Here is a 14,716-nt window from a genome sequence, read left to right on the forward strand (position 1 = left end):
CAGTGGCTTAACACTTCTCTTTAAAAATTGTTCTGAATAAATGTAATATAATATAAAAAAGCAGCAACAAAATTGATTCATAGCTTTCCTTTTAATGTGATTCTGGTGTTGTTTTAATTTTCATTCTTTTCCCTTACTCCAAAGCATGCAAAAAGAGGGTTAAGAAGGACCTTTCTTGTGCTACTAAGCCCTCTTTTTTTTTTTTTTGGAGATTGTTGCTGCTTTGTCCTTTTGCCCATGAAGAGGGAGCATTTCCAACTCAATTCTGCTTTCATTCCTAGTAAGAACTTCTTGATCTTGTCCCCACTCACCAGTGGGGCACATACATCTATTAACTTGTGCTCATATGGCGTTCATATTCTAATCTCCATGTGTTTAACAAGCGCCATTTAATATCTTGATGGCACTTCTCTCCCTTAAGCTGGGCTTTGTTTAGTGAACTAGAGATGTGCAAAATCAGTATGAAGGTCTTCCAGCATTGACTTTGGCTCTCTACATGTGTTGCAGCAGCCTCATAGATACAAACACTACACTGATTCTGAGGGCCTTGAGAATGTGCTCCTGTGTTCTGACTGTGTTTGACATTAAAAAGCAATTTTTTAAGCATTCTTTCAAGTTTTTAAAACTTTAAAAAAAATGTTTATGTCCATTCCTGTCCTTTGCATCCATCTTCTCACATAGAGGACTAATAAAATAGGCTTCTGTTGGATTCATCTGCATTAGCATTTGAGCTGAAATCAGGGGCAGCTTTGGGGGAAATACCATGATTACTGAAATGCCTTATTTTGTTGACATTTGCATGGGCAGTCAGCCTGCTGTGCTCAGTCTTTGAATTGTGGCACTAGGCCGTATTTTCTTTTGTAGATACAGAACATGAGGCCAAGATGGGGTAGAGGGAGGAATAATTTATAAAGAGTAATTCCATTCTGTTCCATTCAACTGGAAAAACAATTATTTAGTATCTATTATATGACATGTGCATAGGGTATGGCAGTCTAGTCAAAGCAGAGGAGCACCTAAGGCTTGCTTAGAAAGTCAACCATAGCTGTGAGACTTACACTGCTGATCTGAGATTCAAAGACTTAGTGAACCTCCAAAGAAAGTTTGTCCTTGAGCAGATTGAGATTGCGTAATATAAGGAAGATTCTAGAATTATCTATTTAAATTGAAAAGTGTGGGTTTACCCCTTTACTGTTTTAAAGCCTTATACACCAACACATTATTGAACAGACTGGAAAACTTCATAGAAACTTTTCTCTAAGGTAACACTGTCTTCTGACAAACTGCAATTGATCACAATTTTGCTTAGTGAGGTACTCAAATATTTGTTTAATAGCATTTTTAGGTGCTGTGCTCACAGGATATGTAAGCCAAGATGTAATTAATTTAATTTTGTAAGGGACCGAGCTATGTGCATCCTTAACATGTGCTAGATACATTCAAGACACTGTTGCAGGCAGAACATAACAGAATATTTGAAACCTATTCTCCCCCTTTTGGTCCCAATTGCTTCCCATATCTTAATTTTTAGTAAAATTACTCTGATCTTTTAACATTGTAGAAATTTTTTTAGATTAATGAATGGCCAGTTTCTTCTAAAACTGGATCAGAAAGAGGTCTGTTTATACAATCATTTAGTTCAGAATAAAAAGTGTTACCAGTTGCCTTTGAGAAATTATTTCCTAGAGAATTATTCATATAGCTGAATACTTATAGGCACTTATAGGTAGAGGATAGAGGTGAATAGGAGAGATAGAAGAGCATCCGTGTTACCATCTCTGAACTTTGGAGATCACTTTTGAAAAATGTGGTTATTTTGGTTACCTTGCTTTGATTTAATTTTCAGTTTGATTTTTAGGTTATTGTTTCAGTTGGCATGAGTACAGCAATTGTGCATAAATATAGACAGTAATTAATGCTATGCACATATATCTACTTTGATCTTCATCCGGTTGGTCATAAATCCCTATTTTTCATCCAATATTTTTTATGGTAATGAAGCTTTGTTGTTTTTTGAAATATTTTCCATTGGGATGACTTGCAATCCATCACTTAAAAATATACTGACATTATCTAAGAGATTTTACAGGAAAAGTAAAATAATTTAAAAGAAAATTTTTCAGGATTTTGGTTTTGGTTTTGGGGGGGTTTTGGGTTTTTTTTAAATTTATTTTTGTTTGATGGTTTGTTTTTTTAACAAAACTATGCAGCATGAAATGACTTTACAGTTCTCAGAGAAAGTGTAGTACGGGATCTGAATTCATTAGCAGCTTCAGGAAATACTACAGACTCATTAAATTCTACAAAAAGTAATCTCAAACCAAAGATCTCATGACAGAGTTAAAAACTGTGACCTTCATTCAGAGTGCAGAGGCACAAAGCAGGAGGATGAGGTGGGTGCAGAGAGACTTGAGACATAGATGGATATTTGGAGGACATTAGGAGGGAGGAACAGTCTAAAGATATCTGCAGAAGGGAAAGGGTGACAAAACCGGGGCGGTAGAGAGGGAAAGCAGAGTGTAGCTGTGCAAGGATAGTACAGCCATGTGGTCTGATTGACTGTGATTTTGCCCTTGAGGTGTCAGGTTGAGAAAGGTTAGTGGGCATGGATTCTGGTGAGGGCTACAAAGGCCCCTTATCGGTACATTTTGCTTTCCTGCAGTCGTGTGAGGAAATTGTTTGATATCACTGCTGAAAGGGAGATATTCACAGAGAGACAGAGCAGGTGAGTCATGGGGAACAGCAGAGATCCCAGTGGGATGATCTTTGCAGGAGCGAGGAAAAAAAATGAAGAAAGAGAATATGTCATCAATTTATCTTTCTGAGTTCAAACTTTCGGCTATGTTTTATGTATACCTTGTCTGCCACTTAATATATATTATGGTAACCATAGACAACTGTAGCTTTAGTTTATAATTTTAGGTGCAACAATAAAGATGTTTTGATGCAGCACAGAAACAGAAAGCAGTAAAGGCGTTTTCACATCTCTGACATTATTAGATTGGGGACATAGATTTGTTAATTTATGGACTATAAATATTTGTTAGACCAGCAGTATAAGAGAACGGGTTTACTTGTCACTTAAAAAGTATTTCTTGTTGTCTTACAAAACCCAACAATGTAAACTCTACATGAGCAAAAGTTGGTGAGTTATTTTCTATAAATAGCTGTCAGCAGGTTTTGAAATGATGAATTATGGTTAAGTTGTAGCTGACAGAATATACACATAGATGTTCTTGGACAAGTGATATTTGTGAAAAATAAATTGTGAGAATTGTAATTAGTAGTGAAATTATGGTATCTTTGTCACAGTGGAAAGAATCAGCCAACATCCAGAGTGTCAGTGCAAACATGCCTTCTGTTCTAATTGAATCTCTTGTGTCTTCAAAGTATTTGTGAAATGTACACTTCTCTCACCACTGTTAAAATACTAAAAATAGTAAAGGGAGATACCATTTCAGATCAGTTATGACAATCTACTGCTGTAATTCCTGTTTCAATATATAAGCAAATATTAAAATGTTATGTTCTTACACATTTAATGAAAAATGCATGACTACAACTGATACATATTTATTCTTACTAAGAGTGAATTTAAATGCTACTTAGCCTGCACTTGTTGGTGCTGTTGTCTTGACTGAAAGTTCAAATATGGGAAACAAAATGCAAATCCCTTAACATTTAAGTGAAAAAGTGGCCATCATTTCTGTTTGGGATCACAGATTTGTCAAGATTAACACCTTGATAAAAGAATAATATATGTCTGTCCTTATTGGGAGCTGAATTTCCCATGTCCTCCCTCATTTTCTTTAGAAATTTCAGTGGCCATGTAGGATGCTGCAGTTTCCATTAGCTCATTTCGTTTCAGCTGGACAATAAAGATTTCTTATTGAATGTGTTACAGCTACTTGATGGAAACATTCCAGTCTAGATGAGAATGGTCTGAGCCTTCCAGTCAGAAGAAGACTTGAGACCATTCTCAGACCAGAGAATGGTCTGACAGTCTCTAATGTTTAGAGACTGCCGTATTTAAAACCACATTTCATGAAATGGTACTATATGGTGTATGCTTCAAAAAACTGTTTTCATATGGATATTTGAGTTTAATGGATCCAGTTTTGCTACCCTGGACTATTACAGTATCATAGAATCATAGAATTGTTTCATTGGAAGGGAACATAAAGATCATCTAGTTTGAATCTCCCTGCCAAGGGCAAGGACACCTCCCCCTAGACCAGGTTGCTCAAAGCCCCATCCAACCTGGCCTTGAACACTTCCAGGGATGGGGTATCCACAGTTTCTCAGGGGAAACCTGTTCCAGTGTCTCATCATCCTCATAGAGAATTTCTTCTTCACTTCTTACTTACCTTCTGCTGGCTCCTCCTTTTGATCTTGGGTTTTACAGTCAGTATCTGGGTTCCATTTTCACAGGAAAATTTTAGGAAGTAGGGAATACTGTCATCAGAAGACAATGGAAAAGTAGGCAAGCACAGCTGTGAAAAGTAACAGTTAGCTGTGATTACTGTTATTGTTATGGTGGTGGCATCCAGTGGCTCAGATTGGTTGGAAGTTGTGGAAACTATGCAGCTACAGGAGTAAAGGGGAGATCGCTGTCTGGAAGACATCTCTCTGCAGAAATACGTGTTTCTAAAGTGGGGGCTTTTATTGTTGGTGGCTGAAGGCTAAACCTTCATGCACAGCAGAATAAAGAGGTTGTGTGAAGGAACTGTCAAGCTCAGGTAAGCTCTTCTGTTGTGCTTGTTTCTAGATGAGGAACCTGACAGTGGATGGACATTTTGGAACATGGTCACAGTGGAAACCTTGCACCCACACTGACGGTGCCAGTGTTGGCTCCTGCCTCTGCAGGACACGCGTGTGTGACAATCCTGCTCCTCAGTGTGGAGGATGGCTGTGTGAAGGACCAACCATGGAGATTGCCAACTGTTCCAGGTATGCAAGACAATTTCAGGTTCTATCATTTGAGCTTTAAAAGTTTTTAACATAATCAGAATAAAATCTACCCTTTGAAATCTCACCTGAAATCTGCTGATCCTGTTCTGTGCATGAAAGGCCAAATGGGACATTAGAAAGTTTCTCTCAGACTTTGTAGCAGAGAGAGTGAGTCAGAGAGCAAGGAGTCATTTCAAATGCTGCGTGCCAAATAATGTTGAGCTCAGCTAATTTTAACAAAAGCTCTGAAAGAAAAAAAAAAATCAGTGTTAGATAATATCCAAAGTATGATACTTTTTCTCAGTTCTGCAATTCATACAACTTTCTTTTCTGGAAGTTAGAATGGCTTACTTTTTTTTGGAGGTCTCACATTACCATTGTTGTCCCCCATTCTGCCCTGGAAAAATGTTTTCGTTGTATCTTTCAGTTGTATCATGATAGCAAGTTCTATTATCAGTCTGTATAGGACTCTTTAGCCACTCTTTTGTCTTCTTCAGGCACTTAACCAGTCCCGGAGAAAATCAGTGAGAGCAGATAATTTCAGAGAGACTCAGAACATTACATATTTGGAACTGCCTCAGAAGTTCATGTTTAAAACATTATACACATACATTATACATACTTTAATTGCAAGATGAAACATATACTGGAGCATTCTGCTTATTTTCAGTGATTCTTTCTGCTTTTTGTCTTTTTTTTAAACACCACAATCACGTCATGATAGTGACTAAAACTGATTACATTTCTGCACAAGGTAACTGCAATCTCTGTAAGTGAAAATAGTAAATTTTAGGAAAATTATTAAAAATATAGCAATATATTTTATAACATCAGGTCAGGAGAATATAGAAAAGATAAGCATGCTGTTAGTTACTGAACAATCAACCAACAGCTGGCAGGTTTAGAAGGGAATTTGGAACGTCATTTGGGACTGGATTCACATTCTACCTTTGGCATTACTACACTACTGTTTTACATCTTCTGTTAACACTGCTAAAATTAGTGAGCCACTATTTTAACTTTTGCTTTTATGACAAAACATCAAAAGCTCATTATAGTTTAGTTTTATTTTTCTTTATTTCTGTTTGTGTTCTCCCAGTACAAAAACTGCAAGCTCGCCATTTAAAGGTTTTGACAACAGCTGAAATGCATCTTTTTTTTTGCCTAGGACAGGATATGGAATACCTAGGTCTATAAAATTTTTTCTAGGGTATATTGGGGAGGGATAGGAGCATCCTTTCTGGAAGTTCACAAATGCAAGGTACAAGGTGTAAACTCTGTTAGCTTTTCTGTTACATTACAAGCAAGGTATTGACATCTTATCAGAGTAACCTGTTGAAATTGAGAACTAATGCCTTTTAACGCTTACTTTAGTGTCATAGAGTCATTTAGGCTGGACAAGAGCTTGAGTCCAACCATTAATAAGCACTGCCTAGTCCATCACTAAACCATGTCCCCAAGCACCACATTTGCAAGTCTTTTGATACCTCCAGGGTTGGTGACTCCACCACTTCCCTGGACAGCCTGCTCCAATGCTTAACAACCCTTTTGGTGAAGGAATTTTTCCTAATAGGCAATCTAAATCTCTCCTGCCTCCAACATGAGGCCATTTCCTCTCATTCTGTCACTTGCTAAAACCCTGGGAGAAGAAACCAACCCCCACCTCATTACAATCTCCTTTCAGGTAGTTGTAGAGAGCAATACCGTGTTCTCTGAGCCTCCTTTTGCTCCAGGCTTTAATCACTTTCCTTTTAGCTGAGGTAGCAAAGTTTGACATTTTAATCTCCCTGAAAAAAATATGTAATTAAAAGTTAGCTTCAGAACATTGATACAAGAGTTTGCATGTGTAGTTTGCCCAGAAGAAAGTGACCAAAAGCAACTAAATATCTTCATATCTTTGTAGTTCTTGTGTAAGGTGGTAATTTTAGCAGTTGCTGATTGCAAAGCATGGAACATGGAATATCAGAGCACCTTTATTTTGATTCAGTATTCTAGAAGAAATGGAACACGATGCAGTATTAATGACTTCTACAGAAATATTAATAGGACAGATTCTGCTGTCAGTCACACCTAATCAGCCATTCGCTATGTATAACAGATGACAGAGCCTGAGCTTTTTATTCTACCAGAAATGGAGGCTGGACACCATGGACTTCTTGGTCACCTTGTAGTACCACTTGTGGAATAGGCTTTCAAGTTCGTCAGCGTTCCTGCAGCAATCCAACCCCTCGACATGGAGGACGTGTCTGTGTGGGACAGAATCGCGAGGAGAGGTGAGTTATCTTTTTTCTATTGTCTGTTTTAATTTCTTCTGAGCAGTTGCATTCCACAGGACATTTTCTCCTTTATTTGCCTTGGTTTCCCATTCCCTTTCCTTTCACTCTCTCTTTACCTTCACTGCTGTACAGTACAGTATTCCCATTAACAAGGCTGTGGGTCTGCAGCAGATCTTTCATCTTTCACTTAGCTTCATCCCTCCCAAGCCGCCTGAGAGCTCCTGGAAGTGCCAGAGAATTGTGCTGAAGCAATGTGCTGCTGTCCCTTGAGACCCTGAAAATTGATTCTCCTTGAAAATTGATTGCACTGTGTTTGGATTGTAACTCACCCAGCCTCAAGACCTGGAATTCAGAGCAAAATATAATAAGCTCACAGCACTATGTTACTGATGCTGTGAGTTCATTTTTTCTCTTGTAAATGAATTAAGCATTTCTATAACATGGAAGGAAGTTTCAAGGGCTTTGTTTTCTATTCAATAAGTAGGATACACCTTGAACTCAGATATCTTTAGTAAGGTTTCAAGCTTGGTGGGTCATTTTAATTGTTCGTATATGTTTTTTAACCCCCGAGCAGATCAAGTTAGCTCAGATTTTGATTTCACCATGTACTGCTTTGGCACCAGACTAAGTGTTTTGTCACTAGCTCAGAATGTCAAGTTCAGGCCTTTCATTCCATTTTACATGCAGCCTAATTACATCTCTAATTTACATGGACCCTACATGGATCTCTAATTTTTTTTGTTCACAGTTTTAACAGGAATTAAATATATTTTTAAATCATGCTAAAATATATTCAGATAAACTGCAACTCTTGTATGCGTTATGTTGTTTCCAGAGGCATATCAGAAAGCTAGATAGCAGAAGACTAGCATTGGTGTGAGAATTTGGAGTCCTGTAGCCATCCATTCCAAGAGATGTATGTGAATACGTTTCCTCCCAATATGCACTCACAGCTTACTTCAGTGTTTCTGTATGGATGATGTAGTATCCTATATTGCTGTTGGATGTAAACTAAATTCAGTAACCTTTGTGAAGAGTTTCAGTGAGGCATTTAATTAAACACCAACTCTGGCATTTCTTCAGATTAGGAGATTCATTGAAGCAAGGTTGCATCACAGATTTATGTATTAATGGATCATCAGGGACCTGGTCTTTCTAACTCTGAAATGTAAAGGATCAGTATCACAGAACATGTGAACATTTCTTGCTGTTTCAAGGCCATGAATATTTACCGTTTCATTGCAGAGGAGAGGATTTTGTTATTTTGTAAACTGCTTTCTGAAAATAGGTTGCCCAACCAAAAAGCCATCACCACCAAACATAAATCGTATCTGCTGTTATTTAGCTCTGTCCCAGCCTGAATAACAGTTATTGATTTTCCTGAACTGAGAGGTCAGCCCAGGGCAGGACACAACAAGACTAAATATAGAAAAAAAAATTATTTAGTTTTGAGAGACTTTTGGGTGATGGACTATAGATGGTAATAGTAATTGTTCATTTTAGTTTAACATGGAATAAAATTCTGACAAGAAGTTTCACAGAAATAAAGAAAACCATGAGAAATACTTTCTGAATTATAGGAGCATTAAGACAATGGGTGCACTTTACAAGCAGTTACAAATTGGAAATTGACTTATGATGAGTTGAAATAATAGCAGCCCAGCAGGATTGAATTTTGGTATGCAACAGTTCTGAAGGAACAATAAGCTTATGTTGCTTTGTTTTTGTAGCCTGCAGGTTATTTGTCCTTTCTGTCTTCATCCAGTTCAGAAGCAATCTGGGATGAATGTGCCTGTGAGTTTACTGCAGGATGCCTTTTTCTCTCAGAGTTCTTCTGTCACTGTTTCCTGTCTCTTTGAAAGACCCTTCACTCCCAATAGCCCTGCACCTTTCTCACTCACAGCTTGCTCACAGCTGACCTTCCTGCCTCTACCCTGGTTTTATTTGTTATCCATGTTATGTCCTGATACTTTTAATTATCTTTTTAAGTACTTCAATTTTTTTTTCCAGAGGGTGTGGTAAGTTAGGAAATTTTGTCAAATAATTCTTAAAGCAGCTAGAAGAATGAGGCATCAGTTGTTTGCCAGGATTTTTGTCAATGTTAAGCCAAGTACTTGGATAAATCTTTTCAGAGCTGTAAAAAGCAGAAAGTCCTGGGACATTTGCCAGCCAGGGCCCATCCCATCACTCGCAGCAGGGGAGCAGGGTAAGCCTGGAGATTGTGACCAGATCCAACCAAGAGTTTAGATCCTAGGTGGCATCATGGCAATGAGAGAAGTCTGAAGTCCAGGTAAGAAGCTAAACCACGGGTCAGGGTTAGGATCAGGTTAAATAGAGCTTTTTGGCCCATTGTCATGGGTGGAGGTCCCAGGTGAAGATGGCTGGGACCGTTAGAGTTTTATGAGTGTCCTCATGGCTCTGCCAGCTTGTAGAGAGTTTTGAGCTGTGAGGGCAATGGAGTACCAGCATTTAGAGTAGTCTTATTCCACTGTTTCACTCTCATTGAGTTACATCTGCACCAGATGAAAACAGTTCCTTTGAGCCCAGTATAATTAGGCAGGCTGAACAAATATTACATGTGCAGTAACTCCTGAGAAACATTTAGTGGTTTCGTATCCAAAGTGCCAATAAGCAACTTCTCAGATTTTCTCATTTAAATCAACCGATGTTTATAAATAGCCTAACAGTTTACTTTTTTAATGACCCAGCTCATATGTAAAATTAATATATGTTTAGTATTAGCAAAAATTTTAATTATTCGGTTTACACATTGTGTGCATTTGTCTTTGTAAACGTGCATACTCTAATCACCTGCACATGGTCAGGGGTATAAATAAAGGATTCAGTTTCCACAGTCATCTACATGCCAAACTTTGAAACAGCTTTTCAACAAACAGTGATTTCAGTAGAAATCCAGTGCATAACTCCATAGAAAGCAAACACAGAAAAGGCAGCGTATATCTGAGGTAAATTTACCTCCAGATGTGAATGCACATTCAGCTTGAGAGTATTTGTTCATATGTTAAGAGCTAAATGTTTGTCTAAGATATATTTGTTTTACCTCATGAAAGCCATGATCCTATCATGGCTAATGTATCAGGCAGCTTTGTGCTTGCTGGCCATTCCCTTGAAATCAATGGCAATATTTGCCAATTTAAAGCGTTGAAAGTAGGTTAAACTGTTACATGCTCTGCTGCTAGAGGGCTGTGTGGGAAGGGGGGGAAAGCATTTGAGAGACAGCAGCAAATACTCATATTATAAAGCAAATTCCCCTTGTAGAGGTATGTCAGAAGTGCAGCTGATGTGCATTTAGACAGAATATGGAGAGGGAGTAAAAATAACATTGTAACAAAACTAATCAGAAAATAATTTTGTAGTTAAGACTCCAGATGGAAGACACCCTGATGAATTCCTTAGGGGCTTAATATTACTGATTTTTCCTGTATAAGAAATATTCACTGAAGCTGCTGGAAATTCTCCAGATCTTCATTTATAGAGTCTGTAGTATCCTGTCTTGACATTATCATGGAGTGAGAATGTTTGTCCTTTCTGTGGAAGATGCTGTAGTTATGGCCTCATTAAGTCCACTGGTCACCCTCCTATCTGTGCAGAAATGAGGGACATTAAAATGAGAATCCCTTGCTTTCAGTGGATGTACTTATCTTTTATTACACAGGAAAGAATAGAAAGAAAAAAAAAGTGGCAATTAGAAAAGTAAACTGGCTGCAGACGAGGGGTAGATGTTTGAAAGCCCTGGATATTTTGGGATGTATAAAACTATTAGAAGCAGTACATATTGTCACATTATTTTGTACACAGTTCTCAGCAAACATGCAGCTTTTAGGCTTGTTTCCATGAGAAAGAAGAACTGCTGAGAGTCAAGAGCCTGCTCTGTGTAGCACTGCTTGTTTCTGAGCAGCATGAACAAGCCCAGTCCACTTCAGCAGGGCAGATTAAACACCACAAGGCTTTTGGCTTGCCTACGCTCCCATGGATGTCTTGTCTTCTGGGACGTGTCTGTTCCCATCCACCTTGCTTTCTCTGCTACCTCCTCTTCCACAGAAGCCCCTGGGACCACGTGCCACCTTCCACAGTCTCTTGGATGGGTATTTCTGTCAGTGTAACAATCTCAATCCAGTAGGGCATGTGTATGTTGTGTGCCTGCCTTCAATTAAAGGAATTTGGCATTCCCATCAGCCTCGGTATAGTCTGTGTATCCCAGTAAATCACCAGCTGGTAATCATGACTGCCCACCACAGAACAGTATATTGCATAGGAAGGGGCAGGCAGGGATGAAGGTTAGTTTGTTTTTCTTAAACACATGGTAGTATAATATAGTTCAAAATTAAGAAGTATTTGTTTAAATAACATCTTTCTGTGGAATAAAAAGGGCATGTTAGTAACTGTCATGCAGTTAGCCTGTAGTACTCAGTGCTGGATGGCAGCACTGAAATAAATTGAATAAATTGATGTCTTACTAAAGGTTGAGCTCTTTATAGAAACAAGAATTGTAATGACAGTTGTACTGAAATTGTAGGCGTAAAATTTACTGTAGGCACTAATAGCTGTGGATACAGCTGGACAGAGGATATTCACCCTTCCCCCAGTATGACAATTCCTTTATTAGGGCATTTGAACTTGGGTTCATTTCAAGGGAAATGTGAAGGGTCGCTGTACAAAATCCACATTTCTCTAGGTTGTTCTCCATTCTGACCTCACTGCAGTTAGGTTAGGGGAGAGGGCAGTGGTTTCACAGATTCAAGTTTCTTGCATTGCATGTTTTGTTGAATTACTGTAAAATGTTAGCCCTGTGGGTCCTGAGAACAAAATTAAGATGGGAGGAAAGAGCAAAAGGGAAAAAGGGTTGCTGAGTGACTTGAAATGCAGCCAAGGACAGATATAATGAAACTTGGCTCAAAGCCCCATGCTGTAGCACAGTTCTCAAAGATCAATTGCAGGGATGTCTCTAGCTGTGAAAACGTACCTGATGTTTTCAGAGGCTGGCTGGCTGAAATGAAAATAAGATTCTACTTGATTGCTGTGTTGGGTTTTGGTTTGTTTTCCTTTTTTTTTTTTTCCTGAAGATAAAGGAAAAAATTGACTATTCTGCTGTTGACTTTTTTTAAAAAAACCTGTTTCCTAAATTGAAGTCGTTTGCATAGGGATTTTAGGGCTTTTTTTCAGCTGCATCTTTAATTAGTGTTGGATAACAGAATTGCCAGCCCTTTGAAGTGCTTACTGAGAAGGGTCACTGTTATTAGGTTTCTTTTCTGTCTCCTGCTTAAGTGAGAGAGTGGGAGGTCAGGCACATAGACACTAAAAGAGCCACTGCACAGTGGCATGACTGTTCTCGAAGTTGAGATCTGTCATACCTAACTTCAGGTGTTCATGAGTGTGAATGTTTATGAGTGAGTCAGGTGGCTGAACTTCCACTGTGGTCTGTAAAAATTTAGTCAATACAGGCTGTGGAGAACAGTAATTTGTGTCCTTCTGCTGTATATTTCTTAACTTCCTCAAATCAATCATTCTAGTCTCCTCAGCTTGTATTGACAAAATTTCCATTGGCAGTAATGGTTGCTTAGATGTCTGTCTCTCATGTAGCCTTTAAAGCCAATGAAAATCAATCTATACATCGAGGGGTGTATTTATATGACCTTTGCTTTAGGGTGACATAAACCATATTTTTAACAGGGCTGTTTCTTCCCATGAGCTGTTGCTTAAATTCGGATGACTACTTCATTTGTAGATAGCTACACTGTGCATGCCTTTATTTTAAGGCAAGACAAGTTCCCTAGTTTTACTTTTGCGTGGCTGAATATTGGTAATTCTCAGCTTCATGGCAGACGCTTTAGCCTGTGTGTGTGTCCCAAATTAACTTAACTCCTCTTCATTAAGAGCTGAAATTATGCAAAGTATGTACTAATTTGACCAAATAAATGCTGATGTTACGTCTATATTTTATTGACTACACATTCTCAGCAAATGATCACAGAGAGAAGCTCTCACACACATTCACATAAATGACTGCATGTGATAAAGAATGTGTGCAGCTGGAGTTCTAGGGAAAGAATATCCAGGCACAGAACGTTCCTATGTATCTTTAATGATGGCATAATGTGAACTGTAATGTGTGTACCCAAATCACGCACTGAAGAATTCTGACACCAGATTCATAAATATTGAGGGTTCAGGCATTTTTTCCTCAATTTCCAGAGGAAAGGTCAATACAAGCTGTGAATAATTTTCTTAAATATACAGAAGCAGAAAGCTAAATGTCACTTCCCTATAACTCCACTACCAATCTTTAAGTTTGGATGGAGTTGCCCAGACCTAGGGACAAAGTTTGAATTTTAGGTTCCAGCATATGCAATAAATCTAGTTTTGTGTGTTACTTACACCACCACCATTACTTTCTTGCCCTCCACAGAGGTTCCAAATGTTCAAATTCCTTGATAATGAAGAATTGGAGCTTGCAGATGCTGAGGTTTTCTGAAAACAAACAAAAAAATCGTTGTGGTTATTCTTGCTGAAAATGACAACTGTTCATACTGGCATTTCTCTTTTTGTAGAAAATGAATAACTGGAGTATTCAAGTCAGTTTTCTCTGTAGAAGAGTGACAAGAGATGAAAACTTGTTAGAAGGGCAAGAAGAAATTGGAATTTGGATGAATGGTGTAAAAACTGAGGAAATACTGTAACAGATTCATTTGTTCATTCAGGACAGCCAGTATTGGAACAGGAGCTACCCAGATGCATCCATAAAATATTAGAGAATTTCTTTAGGGTTGCCTGTTTCCTGACTATGCTGCATCTTTGCTTTATCTAAGTAACAGCTTGGTCTCTTAGAGACCCCCAGTCACAGTTGCTGATGGCCCAAATCCTTTGGACCTGTGTAGAGGTTCCTTAAAAAGCAGCATATGCTATGGCTAGAATTATTGTACCGCACACTCAAAAAATCAGGGATCTAAGGTTTCTACAAAAATTGAAAAAACTCAGCTGAAGCTGGGACCTTCACACATCTGAATGTCTTGTTACAATAATGACAACCCAATAGTGCTTCCCTCAAGAACCAACTAAGCCTCTGAATTGGTTTTCAGCCTACTGGGAAATCCTTCAAAGATTATAGAAGCTAAAAACACTCTTTAAAAGATAAAGTAATAACATTATTTTAAAAGTACAGTTCTTTGTGCCTAGAATCACTGCTTTAGCTTTTATTTTGCCCTAGAAGCAGAGACTCTGTGAAAAGCAAAAAGCAAGTGTAGCTATCTGAAGACGAGAGAGATGGATCCTAATCAATTCTTAGCTGGAGACTGATAAAAGACTGCCTGCATGAATGTTTGCCTTCCATTTGGTTGATTGCCCCAGAGCGATAGCCACAACTGCTTTTAGTAAAGTAGTTTTTAATCTTGGTTACGTGATCGCAGCACAATCGCAGGGCTGCATTGCATGGGGTGTATAAAGTCACTGAATAAAGCAAACCAGTGCTCCAC

At 38.4% G+C, this 14,716-nt stretch overlaps 1 protein-coding gene across 6 annotated transcripts in view; it reads left to right on the forward strand.

Moving 5' to 3' along the window:
- SEMA5A (semaphorin 5A) overlaps positions 1-14,716 on the forward strand; it is a 318,391-nt gene that overhangs the window by 235,802 nt on the left and 67,873 nt on the right. For all 6 annotated transcript variants that reach the window (XM_032118104.1, XM_032118127.1, XM_032118114.1 and 3 more), the window contains 2 exons: positions 4,769-4,950; positions 7,080-7,223. In XM_032118104.1, the coding sequence (XP_031973995.1) occupies positions 4,769-4,950; positions 7,080-7,223 (326 nt within the window). The remainder of the gene's footprint in view (positions 1-4,768; positions 4,951-7,079; positions 7,224-14,716) is intronic.

This window comes from Corvus moneduloides, chromosome 1, assembly GCF_009650955.1.
Source record: "Corvus moneduloides isolate bCorMon1 chromosome 1, bCorMon1.pri, whole genome shotgun sequence".
In the NCBI taxonomy this organism is placed as follows: Eukaryota; Metazoa; Chordata; class Aves; order Passeriformes; family Corvidae; genus Corvus; species Corvus moneduloides.